Here is a 23,404-nt window from a genome sequence, read left to right on the forward strand (position 1 = left end):
CTCTGAAATCAACAATTTACTTTACGCTAATAAATGATGGAGCCCTGTCACTCGTCGCTATCTACAAAATACTTGCACGCCCAGAAAGTGAGCACTTTCCTCAAGACACACTGCTAAGACGGGCATGTAAGCGATTACCAACTTCAAACATCATCATTGCCGCTCCGAGGACAGATAACATAAAGAAGTTAAAATGGCAAGGGCAAGGCATTGAGAAAGTGATGGAAGCAATACATTGTCATTGTACACTTGAAGAGCTTAAAAATGAATTAAAAAATCAGGACGGGACCATTTTGTGCCCAGGTGCCCGGGTGAAGGCTTGGAAGCACTTATGTGATTCACTACTATATAAACTTCCCAATACATCATCCAGTCTGAGCTCTGCAGTCCAACAAAATGAAGAACAATAGTTAATTCTGGCAATTGGTGAACGGGCTGGTACATGGGAAACAACAGCATTCCAATGCAGACATAGATGCTGCCTCTTGGGAAGCCCACATTTTGGCACTATACTCATCCCCAGCACATATGGAGGTATCAGGGACCTTTCACCAACTATCTGGAGCATTTCAAGGCCATCTGATTTCGGCTTTAAAGTCAAGACAAAGGCAGACCCTGACCAAGTCATCAAGGACATCGATATCGAACAGCTAATTGGCATCATAAAGAAGCTAAAAATGGCAGGAGCTGCAGGACAGAATGGTATTCCCAATGCCCTGTTTAAAGGTGATGTACCATACTGGGCCTACTATCTGGCGCTCCTTTTCAATTACCTCCATGGCTCCAAGACCCTTCCAGATGCCTGGAAATTCAGCATATTCCACCCTATCTACAAAGCGGGCAATCCTGCATCTCCAACGAACTACAGACTAATAGCCCTGATTGACGTTGAAGCTAAGCTTTATGCATCATGTCTGCTGTCACAACTATCGGGTTGGATTCAAGAGGGACACCTTTTACCACAAAGCCAAACTGGCTTCAGAGCTGGCATGGGAACCTCAACCAACCCTGACTGCCCTGGCTTTACTAGGTTTTAAGTCCAGATACAAGAAAAGTTGGCTATTTGCCTGTTTCATCTAACTTAAGTCAGCGTTTGATCGGGTCCCGAGAGCCCGTTTGTGGGAAAAATTGAAAAGCTGGGGTCTACCCAGCTGCCTGCTGACCGCGATGATGGAACTATACACATCATCTGGCACCTGGCGCAAGTTAAGATCGGAGCAGGCAGCCATTTCACCAACAGTATTCATACTTTAAACAGTCTAAAGCAGGGATGCGTTTTAACCCCCATGCTCTTTAATTTATACCTAGCTGATCTTGCCGAGGCTCTCTCCTCGATATCAAACCATCTGCCGGTCCTGGATCAGGATACAGTTGCATGGTTACAGTATGCAGATGACATTGTGCTTCTTAGTCAAACTTAGTCAAAGTCATACACGCCTGCAGTGTAGTATTAATGCTCTTACTGTTTACATCACCAAACAAGGTTTAGAACTGAACCTGTACAAAACCAAAGTGGTCAGACTGATGGATTAGAAACGTAAAGCTGGCTCATGGTTCATCAATGGAACTCAGGTGGAGGTCGTTGCCGCCTACAAATATCTAGGCTTCCTAGTAGATAAAAATCTGTCCTTCAAACCCCAGCTGGTTGCTGCTCAAGCAAAAGCACACGCCCTGACATATGGATTTAAGACACTAAAACAAAAACTGAGCTGTCCATCATATAATCATCTGCTCTTCATTATGACAGCATAGTTAATGCCAACAGTCACTTATGGGGCTTAGATAATGCTGGGCAAAGAAACAGCAGTTTTTAATCAAATTCAAACAAAGGCCTACAAAGCCATGTTCCAGATCCCTAAATCAGCTTCACCAACTCAGGTTCATCTAGAATTTGGGTTAAAAAAACATATATTCCAGAGCAAGAATGCATATATAAAACTCTGCTGACGACTGCGAGCCGCAGAAACAGGATCAATAAGTAACCTATGCTATCTTGAAATTAAGGAACAACAGCACCGTAATATTATCAGCTCATGGGGAAACCATCTAAACAACTCAATAAAGGACCTGGGCCTGGACACTGTTTGGGATATGAGCTTGAGTAAAAGGGGGTTCTACCGGATGGTCAACGCTGCAACCTGGTCACTGTCACTCATTACTGACAGGAACACACTTGCCAAAAGATGACATGCCTGGGTGGTACTATCTTCATACAAAACTCTCAGACCCCAGGATTATTTATCAGCTTTTTTTAGGCAAACGCTGAAACAACAATTTATGCTTTTGCGCTTTGGGTCGATTGCCACCAAAGATATGGTTCCCTCCTGGAAACAGCAATTCAGGTCAGAAGCATGTCGTCTTTGTGGGTACAAACAAGAGTCCCTTTTGCATCTTTTCTGTGTATGTCCAGCACTGTTGGAGCAAAGGAAAATATTTTTAAAACACACCTTCACGGCCCTTGGCAAACGCTCTTGCAGACCAGCTGTTATCAGCTGGCTAAGCGGCTCTTCGATTCCTTTTGCCTGCCGGGGGACAAAGTTTATGGTGCAGGCCTGCAAATCCCTGTCAAATATGGCTGAACCGATACCTGAAAGGTCTGGGCAAAGCCAGGATTGATAGTGGCTTCATTGTCCTATTTCCAGCACGAGGTATAACCAAGCACCACCAGACTTGGGATGATAGTCAATGCTGTATTGTCATTGTAAAACTAAGATCAGAATCAAAGACTCGTCCTCATCTTTCTGTTGGTTTGAAGTTTTAAGGAGGATCCGTCCTCAATTTTCTGTTTGTTTTAAGTTTTAAAAAAACTAGGTGGGGCAAAACCCACTCGGCCAGTTTGTATAGCCTGTTTTAATCACATTAATGCATATGTATTTGTGTGTATTATAGCTCACAGATGCAATGCGCTGAAGTGGCGTTGGTTTTAGTTAATCATGCTAATAATTTTTTTTTAAAAAGACTACCTAAAAAAAAATTACATAGTGCAAGAGATGTCATCCTGCAGTTAAAGAACTGACTATGCACCTGTTGCCTTACAAACCTTCTATTTCAAGAGTTTTCCCACTGTTTCAATATATGTTTACAGCTTCTCACTGCTCAAAAGGGTGTAAGTTCTGATATGTATGTCTTATTGTCTGCTTCATTGTGAGGTTTTACACGTGTCAAAGTGTCACACATTTGGCAAGTTAGTGTCACTCAAAAGTACACCGAAATCACGCATAAGCAATCTGGAAACGTGGCAGCCTTGAACTGCAATAACTTAATAAGCCAATGTTATTTGGAACAGATTCGTCGAAGCCTAACTAATCTCTAGACAGGCACACAGCTGTCGTCAACCTGTTTGGTAAACTTTTGAATGGACATACAATCTAGTTGTATGCAACTCAGCTTCGGTACTGCACGTGTTCGAAAGACCGAGGGCCTCCAGTGCTCAGTCCATTTGTACCAACATCAGAATTGTCCATCCAATATTGCTCGCAGAGTCCACGAGTCTGACTCACTCTCCAGCGACGTGTAACGTGATGGAGCGTCGTTGCCAAGGACGCCTGCATGAATCCTTCTAATAGCAACCTTACCTTTCAAGCGCGCGATACGCTGCGGCCATCTTGAATTGGGTCGTAGTTTTGAAGCATTGTGTAGCCCTTCCTTTCTTTCACCTACACTTGTCAAATTGAAACCCTTAGCTTCAGTATCGTAACAAAACTTCCAGCTTCAAGCTCCACATTTCTTAGCACCTTAAAAGGTCTCAGCATTGTATTTTGCTGCTCCTCCGGCGTACCGTGAGGTAGTTGACAAGTAACCCGGCACCGGCGTGAAGTTTCTCTACCCGCGAACGGCAGCTGCACGGAATTTAGCGGCACCTCTTTTACTTACCCGCCATGTCCCGATTTCGGGGTAGAGGACGTTTGGCAGATCCTAAGGCTGGCTTTAGGACCGAGACGGACGAGGAGCCTGCAGTTCCCCAGGGACTGATAAAAGGAGCCAGAAAAAGCGGACAGTTAAACCTGTCTGCACGAGGCCTGAGCCAAGGTAAGGGTCCTTACCTTACCACCCACTCCATACACTGGTTAAATGACCACAGTCTACCAAGCCAAGCAGGCAGAGATGTTGGAGAAAAAGTAAGGGTCAGTGCAGATCACATCTGCCACAGGTAAATGCTACTCATTGTAAGGTGCGGCAGTTGAGAAAGAAGGATGCGTGTCAAAGATGCACTTACACTGAGATGCCAGTCAATGTTTCTCGCTTGTTTACCAAACGATACCCGGCCCACCCCATGCATCCATCCCAAATGCATTATTACATTTTGAAACTGGAGATCTGGTGCTTTAGGTTCTTCACAGTACTCCACATTATTCACTCACACTAGGAAATACTTCTTTGTTCTCATAAAAAAAGTAAAAACTCTAGATGTACATTGGAAAAGAGACAGTTAACAGGAAAATCCGCGACTGATACTTCGTGCAACTGCAGAAAAATACATACTGCCTATTAATTCAGTATATTGGAGGTGATTTCGTGGTGGGTATTTTCACTAAAATGTTATGGCCAGCAATGATAAAACTGCAGAACCAGTGTAGCAGAAATATTGGAAATAAAGGAACACAGAATGTCTGAATAAAGGAACACAAAATGCCTGAACGAAGTCTGTGCCGTTGAGATCTTTCATAATTTTGCACACTTGGTCCGGTTAAGGATCATAGGCTGATAACAAATATGCAGAAGTAACGTGGTGGTTCTCCCTATGCAAGTGCATCTGGAGTGCTTCTTACTATACCAGGGCCATTATAGCTCACTGTTTAAAGTCCATTAGCCCCATACAAATTGTTTCGTATTTTGTCGCTACTCAAGACAAGTACTTTTGCATTCACGTATATCCCCTGGTGCCCACACTGCTTCTTGTTTTCCATGTCATGTTTATTAGAACAAATAATGTTTGGCCTAGGCGTGCTGTGAGCATGTCAGTTGCTCGCCTTTCATTCTGTTTCTAGGTTAAGCAGCCCGTTTTGACTTTTAACACCCCATTCATCTTAGTCTAATTATTTTGGCCTACATGCTTTCAGCATACGTCCGGTTTGTTTTGCGGACACCAATGTTGTGTTGCTTATTTACTTTAATATTATTGACAGGCACTTGGTCGCCTTTTTGCTAGCGATAGTCATTTGATCTATTCCTTTGAAAGCGTGGAGTTTTACTGCAATAAACTGATTATTGGGTTGAGTTTCTGGATATTTGTTTATTTTGCTGGAACAATCTTTAAGGGGCTGGTTTCGCCTCAAGGGGTGTTTAAGACTTTGGCTCAAGAGGATTTGGTTCAAAACCCATATTTACCTTTTATTAAAAAAAGAAAAAGACAACAACCTTTTTTTAAATAAGCAATTTTTAATTGCTAAAATTATTCTCATGGGGGCCATTTTTTTAAATACACTTTTTATTGAGTTTTAGCACAGTAAAACTAAAACAGGTGACACAAGAGGGTACATATAAGATAGACATCAGGACAGATGTACAAAGTTCCACAGGGTGAATACTAGTGGCGGCTGGTGACATTTGAAATTGGTGGGGCATAAAAGTTGGGTATGACTTTTATGTAGCGAGTGAAGCGAGCAAGCTTACTGGACAAACGTGGAGTCCAAGGTGAGCCGTCCTCCTAAGAAAAAAATGGAAAAAGATTGACAAATGATGCATTTAAAAGCAAATTAATGTAGTGAGAAAGCAAGGCTTATAAAGCAGTGGGAGCACATAGTCTCGAAATACTAAACACATTATAAAAACTGCCCAATATCTTACTGTATCAATATGTTCAACAGTTACATTAACGTGCAAATTTTACAGCGCGACAGCTTCAGGGCCTTTAAAGTGTGTGCTTGCCCAGTTTCTTGCACTGCATGCAGCATCGGTTTTGGAAGAAAATGTTCTAGCGAGGCATCAGGAAGCTCCCACAGCTGCTGGCTGCAATCAATCATACAGAAATATGTGCAGATAGATCTTTAAAGTGGGATGAAAAAAATGGAGTGTCTCTAAAAGGGATCATGTAAAATAAATTTATGTGATTCCCATAGTGTGCCGCTCGGCTTGTATTTTGGTTTCTCTCTCAGATGTTATTGCATCCAGAAATATAACACAATGACTGACAAACGCCAAAAACCTGTTAGTACTATTGGCTTTGTCAATGGATGGTAACTGTTTAAGATAAATGCTTAACAACAATGATTAGTTATAAATAAGGAACATTGGAAATGTTTCAATTCTGAAATTGTGAGACTGTGAATTAAATATTATTGAGGCCTATGGCAGGAGTATGGCCTTTAGTTATGCATGCTTTACGTTGGATATGTATACCCTTTTTCTCTTCACATCTCATCCATCTGCATATGTCCAACCTCCTCTCTTTCCTCTTCAGCACCCTCTTTTCCCTCTGCCCTGAATGCACTTCCTCACATCTCCCTCATTTTACCACCCCAAACATACACTGCACTCATTCATATTTAACCACGTTATTTCATTTTGCTTTTGCCTTCTAAATATTTTGACCTCTACGCACCCCTTCACACACATTTACACTGAATTTAAACTGCAACTGGAATACATGACCATTGTTCTGTGTGCTTTGCAGAGAGACCAACCCACTGTCAGGCACTTTGCTTTGTCTTCAGCCTCAGCAACAGCGCTCTCAATCAAAGCTCCTCACAAACACCTGGCATGAGTCAAAGTATGTACTATGCAAGAGTAATATAATTCACAGAAACACAGCATGATGAAACAGCTGGCTTAATTGGGGAATGCAACATTGAGTAAAACGTGAAATAAGAGGAAGTAAATGGCTGACACACATTTTAACATTCATTGTTTGCATATCAATCCATGTTTTTTGGCATTAATGTTAAGGGCATGAAGATAGGGCCAGTTTTAACGCTGTACAGCAGATAACTGCCTTTACGGTAGGCAAGTATTTTTCACCTTGAGCTTGACTCGGATATTTGGATCCATTTCGCAAGGGAGCAAGAACCATGCTCGCCGTTTGGAACAATTTCATGAGGATCAAATACAGCAGCTCCACTTCTAAAGGAGACAGTGATCTGCAGCCAGGGCCGTGGTGTCACACGGGGGAGGTTAGCATGACAAGGGGTCTGAGTACAACAAAAATAACACAAGATTAGCAGTACAACACTTACCATTACCGAGGATAAGACACTAAGCCAGACGTGCTTGCGTTCACCCCTGCTTTGTGAGGAAAGGGTGGGATCTATGCCAGTGAATGGCAGATGCCTGCCCTCATGCAGGGATGAAGACTCAGACGCCTAAAATCATGACGCTAAAAGCGTATATAGTGGATACTACAATAGACCACAATGGAAATGAAGGGCTTTAGAGCAGTCAGCCCTGCGTCGTCGTCGCAGTGTAGAAAGTTGATGTACTACCTGGCTTCCGTCTCGTACTTCAAAGCGAGGCAGGGAAGGCAGCCTGGGACAGACAGCCCAGAATTAAATGCATCAATATTGTTTAAAGATAACAATCGTATCACTAAATAAATCAATCTTTACATTTTTTTTTTTAATGAATGTGTAGGTGTTTGAGCGGGTGCATCCCCTCAGCCCTAAAAGAGAAAATGCCTCTGGCGAGTACCTAGATAGGAGATATGATCATAAGACACAGTGAGCTCTGAGGCTTTTTCCACTTGACCCAGCCATTTCCCCCAAATGTGTTCGTCTTTCGAGGGACATCCCCTGGCCTCATACATGGGTCTTTATTGTTGTGCACACAAACCGACTCCCCTCCCCTGCCCCTGTGATAGCGCAGGGGGAGCAGGGTTTTTCCATCAGGCTGCTATGTCACGCTTAGTCACCATGATAGCTGTGCCTAGGAATGCCCGGTCTGCTCTCAAACCCCCAGAGTCCTCTAGGACCCCAAACAGCAGCATCAAAGGAGAGAGTTGCACTTCCCAGCCCAGCATATCTGCCAGTTCTTTCACCACTGTGGTCTAGTATCTTTGAATCACTGGGCACAGCCATAACATGTGGTAAAAGTGGCAGGAGCACTTGAGCAGCGATGGCAGGTAGGATCAGGAAGAAGGCCGCCTTGATGTAGTCTGGTTGGGGTGAGATAGGCACAGTAGAGATAGTAGGTCTGGATCAGGCAGTCTGGAGGAATGCTTTGTGACTCGAGCCGCCACCGTAGTGTCCTGCCATTCTTCATCAACTAGGGACCTCAGCCATCCTTTCCAGCATGCCCTAAGGTGGTCCAGTGTGACAGGGGCAGTGATGATTAGGGTACAGTAAATCTGTGAGAATCGTCCCCTGCCCATCGTGCCCATGAGGAGTTTAGCCTCCAGAGGGTTGAATTTGGGGAGAGAGGCTTCACGTAGTATGTGGGTATGACATGTGTGTTGTAGTTGTAGAGATTTGTAGATTAGTGAAGAGGTCAGTGCCTCATGCGGGAAATCTCAAACACCACTGAATCCAAGCAAGCTACAACCTACTCGAGCCTCAATCAGGGTGAAACCTGTCTTGGTCTGCTTTTGTTCTGATTCAGAGAGGGTCTTGCTTGGCAGTTCGTCCTGGACTATTCCCTTTGGAGCATAACCAGGATTCATTTGCACATGGCTGGGTCTAATCTGAATTGGCATGCTTAACAAAAGAACGATGAGTTGAAATGCTATGGTGGGCGATTGCCAGTAATTTGACTTACTGCAAGCATTCCTCCTGTCACCTTTTATTTGTATGCTTAATCTCATTGTCCAGGTGCTGAAATAGATGAAATGTTTAAAAGAAATGTATATGACTTTTGGATGCTCCGTTTCCAACTCTATTCAGAAAGCCCCGTTTTCATACCTAGAAGCACATAGACACTTAAGTCGTCAAGGCAATCTGATACCTTGATCCAGTCTGTTTGTAGCAGATGGCTTGATGTAGCCACCAACATCCAGACCCAGTGTCTGTGGGTTTAATATTTGGTACAATAGTATGGAGTCAATCTGGAAAGAAAAGTCAAAAAGCAAAGCATTTGGCATTCTCTCATGAATCTGTCAGTATGGAGGATAGATTTGGTTGTGGCAGTTCAAATCTGTACTCTGATGACGATCTAAGGTCCCAATCTTCATCCTTTAACATAGAGGTCATTGGAGACAAAAAATAATGCTTTAGACCAAGATTTGGATGAAATATATGTTGTTATGGATAGTGGATATATTGATGACAAGACAGTCTCAAGCTTCAAGAGAAAGCTCATTTGATTATCCTAGATGATGGTGGTGGCCCTATGTTTGTTCCAGACCTATTTCAGCACCAACTCTTCTTATTAGTCCCCTTCTCCTCATTTTTTTAAACCATATTTTATTGTGATTTTAAATTTTCATTTCCAATCAGACAATAGACAATTATTATTCAAAACCTCTCACAAAATTACAAATAGCAGATCAATTGTACTTCAGCTGCAGAATATCCAACCTAAATGGTCATACACAGTAATTCCTAAATTAGTACTAAACATTAACCTCCCCCGTGTCCCGCCCCTTTTCCCCTCCCCTGGTGAGCCCTGTGTCGTGTTGTAAATCTTTTAGCGGAGCTGCACGTGTCTTGACAGTCTGATGTTAGGTGCCTAAAGCTAGGAGTAGTGCACTATTTCTTATTCTACTCTATCAATCCCATATTTCGTGCCCTAGGTAAAGTCACCCACAGCCATAATTTCCTGCGTCGCTCAGGCCTCTTGGCCCGTGAGACCATTAGGAGGATGATCAAGTCTGGGTTTCGGCCTTAAGAGTTTCAAGTAGCATCTCCCAGCCCTGTGCAACTTCTGGGGATCTGATTCCTCTCTTGGCCTCTCGATGGAGAATATTCCCCTTGCTACCTGCCCACTTGGACAACTCACTTTTCCATTGGGATGTTCTAGGTCCCCTTGGGTTTTTCCAAGACGTCGCAATCTCTCGCCTAGCCAAGGAAAAGGCCAAGTCCTGAAATCTGTCGGAGACTTTATTTTTAGCGGAATGCGGAAACCAGTTTAAAAGGCTTTGACCCATAGTACCGGGGATCTCTCTTTCTATGAGCCGCGTCAGTGTTTGGCACACCTCCGTCCAGAATGGTTCTAGCTGGGGACAGTCCCAGAACATGTGTTTGAATTCTGCCCCCAACGAGCCACATCGCGGGCAGCACTCGCTCACCTTCCCAAAGTATTTGTTGATGCATGCGGGTGTCAGGTATGCCTGGTGGAGCACATAAAAATGTATGAGTTTGAATCTGGCTTTTCGTGTTGTTTTAGGGAGACCCTTCAGGATCCGCCCCCATTCCTCTTCAGAGATATCCTGGTTCAGATCTTTCTCCCAAGTTTGTTTAAGGAGGGTCAGGGGGACAGTTCTGTCTGCTCGCATCAGACTGTAAAGGGTTGAGACTACTTTATGTTTGCCAGTTGCGGAAGTCAGATAAGAGCATGCAGCCTGTATTGGAGGTTCTCTTCCTCTCCCCGCCAATGCCTACGAATACTGGCCGCTAGTGCCCCATGTACTAAAAAGTGCCCCCACGGTAGTCCAAATTCTGCCCTGAGGGCCTCAAAGAACATCAATGCTCCATCCTTGAATATTGCACCCACTGTAAGGATCCCGGCCTCCACCCAGGTCTTGAGTTCATTCCAAGTACCCCAGTGCGGTAAGGCCCGTAAAGATAATAGGGGTAGTTCTGGAGAATAGGGGGTCCCTACTTTAATTTTACGCAGAAAAGTCTTCCAACACTGAGTCAGGATTTTTAATTCAGGAGGGTTTTGTTTCCCATCCCCTGAGGTTCTTAATAAAACCTCGAACAGTCTGGGCCCCGGCGGGGTGAACGCCTTCACACTCGTTCCTGTTTCTACTCTGCTCGATATCCATTGTGATAACCATTGGAGTTCAGCTGCCAAATAGTAGGTTTTGAAATCGGGGACTGCTAGTCCACCGTCTGTGGATTGTCTTTGAAGTTTAACTCGGCCTACTCTCCTCCGTCCTTCGCCCAATATGAATGATACAACTATTGTTTCTAATTCTTTAAAGATGGCTCTAGAAATCCAAATTGGTAACACTGTGAAGTGATATAGTAGTCGTGGGAGCACAATCATTTTGAGGATTGCTAATCTCCCAGCCACTGATAATGGCAAGGTCTGCCAAAAGGACATACAGGACTTTATAGACCGTATGGAGCCACCAATGTTGCCCTCTAGGATGTCTTGGGGATCATGGTAAATTTTTACTCCCAGTTAGGGAAGACCTTTCAGGACCCATCTGACCAGGTCTAGGTTCGGCGGGGGTGCCGGGGCCCCCCCAGTGGGAACAACCCGGTTTTGTCCCAGTTCACCTTCAGACCCAAGTATCCCTCAAACCGGGGCAACATTTGTTGCGCTCGGGGTAAATCTCTCTGGACATCTTCCAGGAATATTAAGAGGTCGTCAGCGTAAGGGCTATTCGATGTCTCTCGCCTCCTGCCAAAATTCCCCGACCACCCTCTCCTGCTCTATCTGCGGCGGCTAAAGTTTCCATTGGCAAGGCAAATAAAAGCGGAGACAAAGGGCAACCCTCCCTGGGACCCCGCTCAACCATGTAGCTTCTGGATATTGTCTGCCCCGTGCGCACTCTGGCAGTGGGCTTGGTATACAAGAGTTTCACCCAGGAGATGTATTCCGGCCCTAGTTTAAGCCGGGCCATCACAGTATAGAGGAACTCCCAGTCTAAGCTGTCAAAAGCTTTTTCAATGTCTACCGCAAGGACTCCATTGGGCGTGCCCATGGATGACTGGTCTCTCATGATTGCTAGCAGTCTACGAATGTTGCCAGCGGTGTTTCGCCCAGGAAGGAAACCAGCCTGGTCTGGGTGTATTAATGTGGTCATAAGTGGGAGAAGTCTGGTAGCTAAAATCTTACTGAAGATTTTGTAGTCAAGGTTTAACATGGACAATGGTCTATAGGCCCCCACTTCCGTTGGGTTTTTACCGGGTTTGAGGAGAGGGATTATGACCGCTTCCTGGGCCGTTGCCGGTAATTCGCCCTGCTTTTTGGCAGTTTTGTATAGGCTTTCCAATCTTGGCGAGAGTATGTCTACATAAGTGGCGTAAAATTCAATGGGGAGTCCGTCTGTCCCCGAGGTTTTCCCTCTAGCCAGGCTTTTTAGGACCTCTCTGATTTCTGTCTGTGTGATGGACCCTTCCAATTGCTCCAGGACCCCAGGTGAAAGTGAACTTAGTTGCAGCACGGTTAGGTAACCCTCTGTAGCTTCCCTGACGTGATTAAGTCAACTCTTATATAGGCATTCATAGAAAGTTGTGAAATGTGAGTTGATTTGTTCTTGCCCGTATATGTGAACCCCCTGCTCAGTGGTTAAGTCCAATATGACTGGGGACCTGTGGGATTGTGAAACGACCCATGCAAGTAGTCGGCCCGCTTTGTCTCTCTCTCTCTCCATGTACACAAGTGAGGTAATTTCTATAATCAAAGCACCGGAGGCGTTCTGTACAATCTGCCACTTCTACTCTAAGCTCCAGTATAGAGTTCTCTAGGTGTGGGTTCCCGGGTCTGTTTCTCTCAGCCTCCCACAGCTTGTCCTTAGCCCGTTCTGTGTCCCCCAGGAGAGCCCTACGCAGCCCCACCTCCCCTGCTATACACCTCCCTCTTATCACCGCCTTAAGGGCATCCCATTCACTCAAGGGGTTAATAGCGGATGCTTCGTTATCCTCAAAAAACGGAGTGATCTGTTGCTGCAACTCTTCACGGAAGAGCGAGTCCTCCAGAATTTCGGGTTTGAGCCTCCAAGTGGGGATGTGGGGGAGAGGGGACCCCCACCTCAATGACAACAAAAGGGGGTTGTGGTCAGAAAGTGTGCGGGTTAGATATTCTGCATTGTGTACCTGGGGGTAGACATCTGGCGTGCAGAAGAATGCATCCAATCTAACATGCAACTCGTGTTAATGCGAAAAGAAAGAGTAGTCTCTTTCGTCTGGGTGTAATCTGTGGCAGGCATCAATCAGCCCCCAGTTCTTTTGCCAGGTCGAGAACTGCCGAGCCACTCTCGCTAGGGGAGAATCATTCAGTGGCTGGTGTGATCTGTCTATAGCGGGGTCTCCCACATAGTTGAAGTCTCCCCCCAGCACTACTGAGGTTTGCAAATATGGAGCCAATAATCCAGATATGCGTGTGAAAAACTCTCCCTGGTCCAAGTTGGGTGCATACACATTAAGCAACGCCAGTTCTCTGCCCTCCAACCTGCCCGAACCACCACAAATCGGCCCTCTGGGTCTATGAGGTTATCCAACATCTGAAAGGGGACCCCGGCCCGAATCCAAATTAGGGTACCCCTCGCGTAAGCGGAATATGAGCTGTAATATGCCTGGCCTCTCCATCGCTTTTGAAGCGCTTTTCCTTCTGCCTGTGTCAAGTGTGTTTCTTGGAGCATTGCTATCTGAATTCCCCTTCGCTGTAAATACGAAACAGTCTTGTATCTTTTAACCATCGAGTGCATGCCCCTTATGTTCCATGTGAGGCACTTATAGGAGTTTAGCATTACCATTTCGGGATCCCTCCCCCCCCTTCTTGGTTAGGTACCACTTTGACTATGCAAGCACACACTCCACCCATTTTAGTAGTCTCACATGTCAGCTCCATTTTCCTAGTGAATTCTTTTAGAGGCTCATCTATCCCCGTAACTGAAACCCAACAGGTAACAACCCAACTCCACATCCCTGGGACAAAAGTAGGAACGTCTCTCGTCCAAACTAAAAGAAGTTTAACCAGTCTATCAGAGTAGGGGGTGCTCTTAGATCGAACAAAAGGTATACTGTAACATCGTCTCCCTGCCTCATGGGAGAGTAGTACACAGGGATTTTGTAGTCCCTATTCTCCTGCAAGCTCAGCAGATCTCTTGTCGCAGGGCTAGGTGGTGGTCTCGGTGCAGGCCGCTATGGTCGTGGTAGTCATGGCAGTTCTCCATCCCATAACCCGATTTTTCCCTGTAGGTGGGTCCGGGAGGGGCTCTATCAGATGATACAGTCTGAAGTGCCCGGCGTCACGTCAGGGCCGATCTTGTCTGACGAGTGTGAAAGTTCTGATTCTTGTTCCGTTTCTGATTGTTCTAATTCTTCTTGAGTCTGTTTATAGGAGCCAGGGTCTGAGCCACTCTGGGAAGCAGCAGCCTCCATCGCTTTTTGTCTCTCTTTCAGCATTTCCATAGGAGATGGGCTACTCATTCTGCCGGCTTTACTGTGTCTGCTTTTCCTCTTTCGTTCCAGGCGGGAGATCTCAGATCTGTGTACCCCCTCCTCCGGTGGCTGCATGTCGATCCATTCCCAGGTCTCTTCTGTCGTACTGAAGAATTGTATGCCAGTTTTGGTCACCACTCTCATTTTTGCAGGGAACATCATTCCATATTGGATTCCCATTTTGCTGAGTTTTTGTTTGGCATCCCTGAAGGAGGCTCTTTGCTTCTGTACTTCTTTGGAGAAGTCTGGGAAGATACGGATCACATGGTTGTCCAGCGTGCTGTCTCCTCTTTTCCTGCTTTGGCTGAGCAGATAGTCTCTATCTCTGTAGTGGAGTAGTTTGGCTATTATGGGTCTCGGGGGAGCCCCTGGAAGGGGGGGCGAGCTGGGACCCTGTGCGCTCTTTCAATTGCAAAGAAGAGAGACAAACCATCCTCAGCCACATCTTCCCTCAGCCAGCGTTCAAGAAACTCCACCAGGTTGGATTTTTCAGTTTGTTCGGGTAGTCCAATCACTCGGATATTATTTCATCGTGATCTCTTTTCCGCGTCTTCTGCTCGCAGTTTTAACTCTCAAATCTGTTTTTCCATTTGTTGTGTCATCTTGGTATTGTCTTTAATTTCAGGTAGCAGGTCCTCCAACTGCTTGTCCGTAGCAGTCACTTTTTCAGCCAGACAGCAGTGGTCGTCTCTGAGCACCGTAAGGTCAGTGGCCAATGCCTCAATTTTTCCCTCTAGTGCTACCCGGGAAGCTGTGATGGCCAGCAGCACATCCTGAAGGGTAGGATCCCCTCGCCTTTCTTCGGGGGTGGGGTTCATGGCATCTCCCTGATCGGTCATCGCTCTCAGGGAGGGCCCATTCCTAAGTTCAGTGCCCCTTTTCCGGCCCGTTTTGCCCATCTTGTGCGCCATTCAGCATGCTCACCGTGGGTGACCTTGCCTCTGTTCACTCGGACCCATTCGTGCAATAGATCAAGATGAGTTGCAGAGGAATTTATCCCTCTCCTCCTGACGAGTCACTCCCTTTTGAGCCAATAGGAGGGCCCACAAACCGGTCCCCGGGCTTCTTCTCCGTTTCGGGGTATCTGCGCCCCACACCCACTGCCGTGCAGCTCCGACAGAGCTTGCGGTCAACTCTGTCCAAGTTCCATCCCTATCGCCAGAGGGGTATCGAAGGAGAGAGGGGAGCCCCCCCACCGTCTCCTGTTAGCACAAATCAGCAGGCAAGGCCCTTACAGCAAGGGGGGCCACACTGGGGCCCCCAGGGGGCCAGAGATGGGGGAGGACCCCCTCATCAGGACATCGCTGTGCAGGTATGGCTCCCCCTGGGGCTCCGATCGCTCCATGGCCCCACGCAGCCTCCCAGAGCCGACTGTTTGCTCCAGATAGCCCCAGGGCCCCTCACCTCAGTGCCAGGTAGGAGAAGCGCCTTCGCACGCTTTCAAATGGCGACTATCTTGATTTTAAGATGGCAGCCGCCATCCTGGATTTTTCACGGCTCCGAGCCGCCCAGTTCTGCCGCTTCTGTCACGGGCTGCAACACCACCGGCGGCACGATCGCTCGTCCCCACACATCCTACTCCAGGGCCCCCAGGGGGCCGGAGATGGGCGAGGACCCCCTCATCTGGTCGTCGTTGTACAGGTATGGCTCCCCCTGGGGCTCCGATCGCTCCACGGCCTCACGCAGCCTCCCGGAGCTGACTTTTCGCTCTAGATAGCCCCAGGGCCCCTCACCTCAGTGCCAGGTAGGAGAAGCGCCCTCGCGCGCTTTTAGGCGGCATCTATATTGATTTTAAGATGACGGCCGCCATCTTGGATTTTTCGCGGTTCCGAGCCGCCCACTTCTGCCGCTTCTGACACGGGATACCGGCGGCACGATCGCCCGTCCCCACGCACCTTTAGCCCGACTGCTGGCTGGGTTGTGGGGCTTCTGAAATTCAGGATTCCCCGAGACAGGGAGACGAGGATGGGAGCCTCACGGAGAGGCTTCTACCATCATGCCGTCCGGCCACGCCCCCCCTAGTCCCCTTCTTCTCATGTAGATGTCTTTTATTAAATCCAGAATAAAATCCTCCATGAGCAGGGAAACCAAGAGGATGGAGTGTTCTCAACCATTACTTCCAATAAAGCAGTTTAACCCCTATGCTAGACCCAAAAATTGTCATCTTTTTGCACTGGGGATTGGGGCGAGATTCCATAAGGGGTGTTGACAGAGCTTGGGCTTCATTTCAAGACAAGCTTATGGATACACTAGACCCATTAAAAATAAAAAAAGTGTTGTGCCCAGCGGAACACACAAAGCGTTCGGGAGAGCCATTGGATCCTGAAGTAATTTATAATCGGGTACAAAGGTCCATTGGCTGTTTGGGAAACAACAATTTAGTGCAATTGTTCATCAGAAGGAAGGCACTGTTGATTGTAATAGATTTGAAGCTCGGGGAGCTAGCATTTTCAGATGTGGGATTGAACAAAAAAGGTCTTCTTTTAGGACTGGGTTTATCAGGCCTATTGGGTGCATACGTTTTCTTGGATAAATCTTCCTCCTCCCTTGCCAGAGTTTTTGGCAGAGGTTTCTTTTCTAGAATTGGTAGATACAGGGGTTGTTTGACTAGCCTCTTCACCTACCACTGCAGACAGTTTATCATATTGCCCACCTGGTTGTTTCCACACCCCCCACCTCCAATCAAGGGAGGAAGAGAGGTGGGTTGTACGACCCCAACAGAGTTAAAAAGAGAGGGCATGGAATTCAAGGTAGTCATCTCACCTACTCCTTGTGTAAAGTTGGGGGTGGAGGTTAGCTCTTTTTGCTCAAAATAAGGTGAAGATATAAAGCAATCCCTGGATTTTGCAAATTGGGCAGGGTTTTTGAATGTATTTTAACTGTCATCCTATCCAGACTTAGGGCTGGATGTACGATCAAGAGTTTTGAGACTCATTTGCGAGTCGCAAAACCATATGTACAGCAGTGTACTTCACACTGTTTGCGATTCCCAATGGAGTTCCAAATGACCTACCTCATTAATATTCATGCGGTAGGTCGCACAATGGCTGCGCTCACAGGGATGGTGGCCTGCTGGGGACAGCAGACTACTATGTCTTTGACTGCTTTTAAATAAAGCATGTTTTTTTAAAATGCAGCCCGTTTTCCTTAAAGGAAAATGAGATGCATTTCAAATACAAAAATGAAAAGTTTTCTTTTCAGAGCAGGCAGTGGTCCGTTGCACTACTGCCTGCTCTGAAAAAATATTTTCACTGCTGTTCACAAAAGGGAAGGGGTCTGCTGCGCACCCCTTCCCCTTTGCGAATGGGTTAGCACCAATTTGAAATTGGTACTAACTGCAATTGTTTTGTGACCGCATTCACGGTCACAAAACAATCATACATCGCACTTGGACTCGCAATTAGGAAGGGAATGCCCCTATTTTGCTATTCGGTAAATAGATTACCGAATTGCAAAGTAGGATTCGTACATAACAAAATGCTTTTTTTCTTTACGGAAACGGCTCGATTCTGCTAATTAGGCCATTTGCGAAAAGAAAAAAGCTACGTACATGTGGCCCATAGTTTTTTAGAAGTGATGCAATTTTTCCCAAGATGGGACAGAGTCTATTTCTTCAGAAGTAAATGCCTTGCTTTTGAAAGTTGCAGTAGAGCACGCTCGTTTGGACATGTGTGGGTTTGTGAGCAACGTTTGTCTGGTCAGAAAGAAGAACAAATGAGTTCTCATTAGAAATCTCAACCAGCTTTTTTTGATTCGTCCTTTAAAGATGGAACCATGATCTGTGTTAGGGACATTCTTCTGGGGGATTGGATAGTACGCTTACATTAGACAGACACCGATCTAACAGTTTTGATTTTCTAAGCTCACAGTAAGGTCCTCAAGGTTTTTTAATAAGGTCAGGTGTACAGATTCACTACTATTCCCTTCAACTGCCTTCCACTATTTGGGGTTTCACCAAACAACCAAAGCCTCTGGTGGTGGTGCTCAGGGGTATAGGGCTGTTTTGCTTTACTACCGACCGATTGTTCCTTCATCTTTCTCACAGAACTTCAAGCCGCATAACCCAGATCGACTGTCAGGATAAAGAGAGATCTGATTTATCCTCACGGGAGATGTCAGGCATTGACGTCTCAATCCTGACTGAAGTCTCTGAATCTCCTCACTGTCCGTCCTGGGTCACTTATGTACCTTAAACAAGTGAGGGGAGATTTTTAGAAACCCCCCCACTTACTATTCAGAAATGCTGGCTACTTTAGGTTAGTTTTGAAAGGAACACGTCGGAACTGGCCAAGATCCCAAGGTACCCTCTATCAAAATAAAACCGTTCCTTGCCGTACCATAAACATCATCCTAGTGTATTCTTATCAGCCTAAGCCCTTGGTGAGAAAGAACACGCAAACACTCAGAATAAAAACATGAGCAAAAAGCACATTGTATAACGTCGGCATGGAAAAATACTTGAAGCTTTTAACGTGGCGTGGCTAATGCTAAAATAAAGTCAGTAGGCAAAAAGAAGCTGGTGGTCACTAATGTGACAGTGTGCTGCTAGGCCAAGTGCAACATGGTGTCAGTGGTTAAAACACAAATGTCATTGCACTCAACCCTTTTGACCAATGACCCATATACCCTATCGTCCTAAAATAAACTTCCTTTTTTCTTTTAAAACATTACAAGCAAAATAGGTATGCATTGTACACAGCAACATAATGAATTGATAAGAGCAATCACTATAAAGCAATAGAAGTGTGATTGATCATTCAGGTATTATGAACAGCTAAACCAGACACACCTACAACAGAAAGACTTAAACTTATATATTCTGATTGGGATAGTAATTGAATGTCTGCATCAAAAGTCTTCACTTAATTGAACATTGTCTCTAGGATAACAAGTATGTATAGATTTAGAGTGAAACAACATGAGTCCGAATCATGTAAAGGTACACGGTCCACCTGTAATGTTTTCCGGAATGTAGGTAAAAGTGAGGTTCCCACACGAAAATAGTCAGCCAACTGGCAACTTAAACATGCTTAATGTGACTGGCAGCAGTCACCAAGTTATAACAAGCCAAGTGGTTGGTTCCATTAAAATTGCAATCAAACGGATTGATAGGACATCCATGGTACTCTGCATTATTCCCGTGCAGGACTTTGATCTGTGAAGCACAACTTGCGCCAAATGGATGCACAGGTGTTGCCCTTCAAAAGCAGCAGGGGTGTTGCGCAACGTGATCGATCAATCAGGTTGAAGTTGTGGGTCCCTCTTGACCCCACACGCACATGCCCGAAGGGAGACCACACAGCACACTCATGGTCAGAGGCAAGCTGTAGTATGATCTGTAAACGAAACAAGTATGATCTTTCTCGCAAATAACATTTGTCAGCTGGGATGTGCTCCCATTTTCCCTTTCCTAGTTTCATGATCAGCGGGACATTATTAGGGCCATTGGGTATAATTTCTGCAGGTTCTCGAGGGCCATTTGGGGATTCCACCCACATCTTAGCACCAGGGTTTTTGTCATTTGAACCAAAACCCCCCCTCTCCACGTACTGTCAGACGGGCTTGGGCAGTCCCCTTCCTCACCAACCCTCCATACACTGGAATTATGGCATGTTGGGCAATTTTGTAAGCATGTAGTTCAAGACCTGCAGATTCTGGTGTGGCTCTTTAAGGAGCTAAAGCTCAAGTTTGTATTTCCCAGTACATGATGGTGTTGGTGGCCACGTGGTTGTATAAGGGGTATTTCAACATGTGTAGATGGTCTGTTATTTAGAATCTGGAGGGTTTCATTTAAATGCCCCCTCTAGTTTTTCAAAGTCCCATCAGATAATTATTTTTTAGTCCAGAATTCCAGGGGCATGCTTGCTCTTCCCTGCTTTTGCCACCTGCTCCAATTTACGTATTGTCCCTGGATAGTTACATGCAACTCGGTGTCTCCTTCCTGCACTTGCCACATGTCTAAAGCCCGTTGAATGGCTTCTTTTGCCAAATCACACGCACACTGCTGCTGTTCACCCTATTCAAACTCATGTTTTTTTCTTGTCACTTTGTACCAAAGGGTTAAGATTTGACTCAAATGAGTGACATACTGTCTCCAAAAATCAAACAGTCCCATGAATCGCTGTGTCTCTTGCTTAGTGCAGGGAGTGGCAAACTCCAAAATATTTTGTTTCCATATTTTACTCTGCAAATGTTCCACAACCCGCTGCGTAAATATATCTTTAACATCCTTAACTTCTTGGTGGGTGCAATCTTCTAAAGAATGCATTTCAACTCCTGCCAAATTCTGTGGTTTACCCATTTTTATTTCTGTACATACTGGCTGAGCACGAACTACGTTCTGCTCCTCTGGCTTACCCCGGACCCACTTTGTTTAAGCTCTTCATCACTAGAGTTTGAAAAATCAGCTGTCCCTGTGACGGCTTGGTAGATACCAGCCTTATCTTATAATAATTTTATTCTGAGAAGAAGTTACAGTATTTTTTGTGTCAATAAGTTGTTTCTCTAATTTCAGATTTTCATATTCTAACTGCTTACACCTCTCATTGATTTTCCTCTAAGCAGAGAGGAGTATCCAGCCCCTCCTATCAATAACAAAAGGGACATCATTCCGTTCAAAAGCACCTTTTCTAAAAACATAAAAACATTCACTAATTCTGTTTTACCAAGGCACCTGTCCCAAAATTCAGAAAGTCCTGCTAATCAAGAAAACATAATTTGCCAAGACATCATAAGGCATTTTAATTTCACATGGATTTTCAGCTGCCTTTGACAGCTTGCCAAACATATTTTCACTTATAAATCATACACTTTAAACTTCCAACCACCCTTTAGACAGCAGACTACGCCAAAGTGTTTTGCTTTACTGCTGACCTAGCCAAAATACACACACACTGAAAAGAGTTTAAAAAAATCTCTGGAATGCTTCTCTTAGTCTAGGAATTACATTTAATAAATCACTCTGCAAGGCTCGTAAAGGAAGGTCAGTACAACTGAAAGTGCATGTTTAAAATGTGCACAAAAATGAAATGAAAACATGTATAAAGAATCTTCAATCTATAAACAGCAAATATATACATGCAAAGATATATATATATATATATATATATATATATATATATATATATATATATGTGTGTGTGTGTGTATATATATGTATATGTATTCATACACAATGCAAAGCAAATAATTAGTACAAATGTATCACCATGGGGCACAATTGTTCCTTTATCCTTCTTCCAGCACTTCAAGCCACAGACCCCAGATCGATTTGTCAGAGAAAGAGAGATTTGATTTATCCTCATGGCAGATGTCAGGCATTGACGTCTCAATCCTGACCGAGGTCTCTGAATCTCCCCACCGTCTATCCTGGGTCTCTTATATATCTTAAACAAGCCAGAGGGGAGATTTATAGAACACCCCCGCTCCCTTCCTGCTATTCAGAAATACTTCGGGATAGTTTTGAAAGGAACACATTGGAATTGGTAAAGATCCCAAGGTTCCCTCTCTCAAAACAAAACTGTTCCCTGCTGTACCATAAACACCATCCTAGTACATTCTTATCAGCCTAAGCCCTTGGTGAGAAAGAACATGCAGAATAAAAACATGAGCAAAAAGCACATTGTATAACGTGGGCATGGAAAAATACTTTCAGCTTTTAACGTGGCGTTGGCTAATGCTAAAATAAAATCAATAGGCAAAATAAAACTGCTGGTCACTAATGTGACGGTGTGCTGCTAGGCTAAGTGCAACGTGGAGTCAGTGGTCAAAACACAAATATCATTACAAGGGCTCACAATGGTAATCTGTCAAGATGATATGCTATTCTCAGATAAGAGGAAGGAGTTATTGTTAAATCAGGTACATAGGCCACTGAACTGATACCGAGCTTGGGATTTGTGGCAAATTGGGAAAGATCAGATTTGATTCCATAAAAAAGATGGACTTCCTGAGGTTTCTGGTACACTGAATTAAAGAGCTGCTTCAACTTCCTAAGTCAAAGTTAATGGTAATCCAGGAGTAGACCACTTCTGATTGTTGCCTTAGATGCCTACAACTTCAGGCAGAAATTGTGCCTCTAGACCCTTTGGTGTCTTAATTGCTTGATGCAGCATCCAAAAAACACCGGAGTGTATCTTGCTACATAGATTGTGCTATACTTGTAAAAAGGGACATAATGAAATGGAAAGCACATACTGCCACACCCTATGTATCCTTGCTGCAGGATGTAAGGAAATGAATGTAGGTTGAATTACGAGCTCTGTGAGCTGTGGCGGAATGTGGTTCAGGCCCCAACTTGTTGAACACGTGGGAAGGTCTGTTGATGAGAATAGAGACCAAATCAGATAATATGCCATCAGAGACTGCTTGATTGTCCCTCTGTGAAGTATCTGATACTCACTATGAGACTATTGGGTTATAGCAGTCCAGGTAGCGGGCTGTGTTGTTTAGAATGGACCCTAGTTACCTATGCTGAACCCACTGTTGGGAGTCTAAATACAGGTATCCTAACTGAACAATATATTTTTATATAGGAGTATATATAATCTCTATGGTTATTGAATGCTGGTGCATGTGGTATTATTTATAATGATTATTACTCTGATGTGTTGGGGGGTGGTGTATTTTTGAGTTTACTGTTTTTATGACTTTACTTTGTTATTTTCATTCTGCATGACGTTTATGATTGCAATATTTCATGGAACTTTATAAATGGGCATAGTTGTAGCTGATGACCCAGTGGCATGACTGAATAACACTGTATGATAGTAGGGCAGAATTGAGTAAAATTTGTGTTTATATTGAAAAATAATAAAGACAAAATTGAGGGAAAAAGGGAGCTGAAAACAATCTTGACCCCTCCGGAGGTGTATCTCTGACCTCAGGACTGGTAGGACATCTTTACTGTTCCATTCAAGCACTCTTCCAGGTCCCCTTTATTACTGGCCTTTCAGCCTCTAAAGATCAGTTATTTACAGCGTAATTTTCCAATTCGGGCGCAATTCGGTTAGAACCATCAACAATTTATGAGGAACTTTCTCAATAGATCTTTTTGCTTCCCTGGTTAACAACCCATCTTCAGCAGTTTTTCAGGTGGAGACAAGATCTGGGAGTGCTAGTGAATGATGCTTTTCTTTGAGACTGGTAATGCTGGAGTCTTGACCCGTTCCTCCTTTTGTAATATAATCCAGGTGTCTTGCTCA

At 44.8% G+C, this 23,404-nt stretch overlaps 1 protein-coding gene across 1 annotated transcript in view; it reads left to right on the forward strand.

Annotated features, from left to right (window-relative positions):
- Positions 1 to 3,660: 3,660 nt before the first annotated feature.
- The window catches only part of LRRC40 (leucine rich repeat containing 40), a 333,058-nt gene continuing 313,314 nt past the window's right edge, over positions 3,661 to 23,404 (forward strand). Inside the window, exon 1 of the mRNA XM_069232449.1 lies at positions 3,661 to 4,029. Coding sequence (XP_069088550.1) covers positions 3,879 to 4,029 — 151 coding nt within the window. The 5' untranslated portion in view covers positions 3,661 to 3,878. The remainder of the gene's footprint in view (positions 4,030 to 23,404) is intronic.

The sequence above is a fragment of the Pleurodeles waltl genome, chromosome 4_2, assembly GCF_031143425.1.
Source record: "Pleurodeles waltl isolate 20211129_DDA chromosome 4_2, aPleWal1.hap1.20221129, whole genome shotgun sequence".
In the NCBI taxonomy this organism is placed as follows: Eukaryota; Metazoa; Chordata; class Amphibia; order Caudata; family Salamandridae; genus Pleurodeles; species Pleurodeles waltl.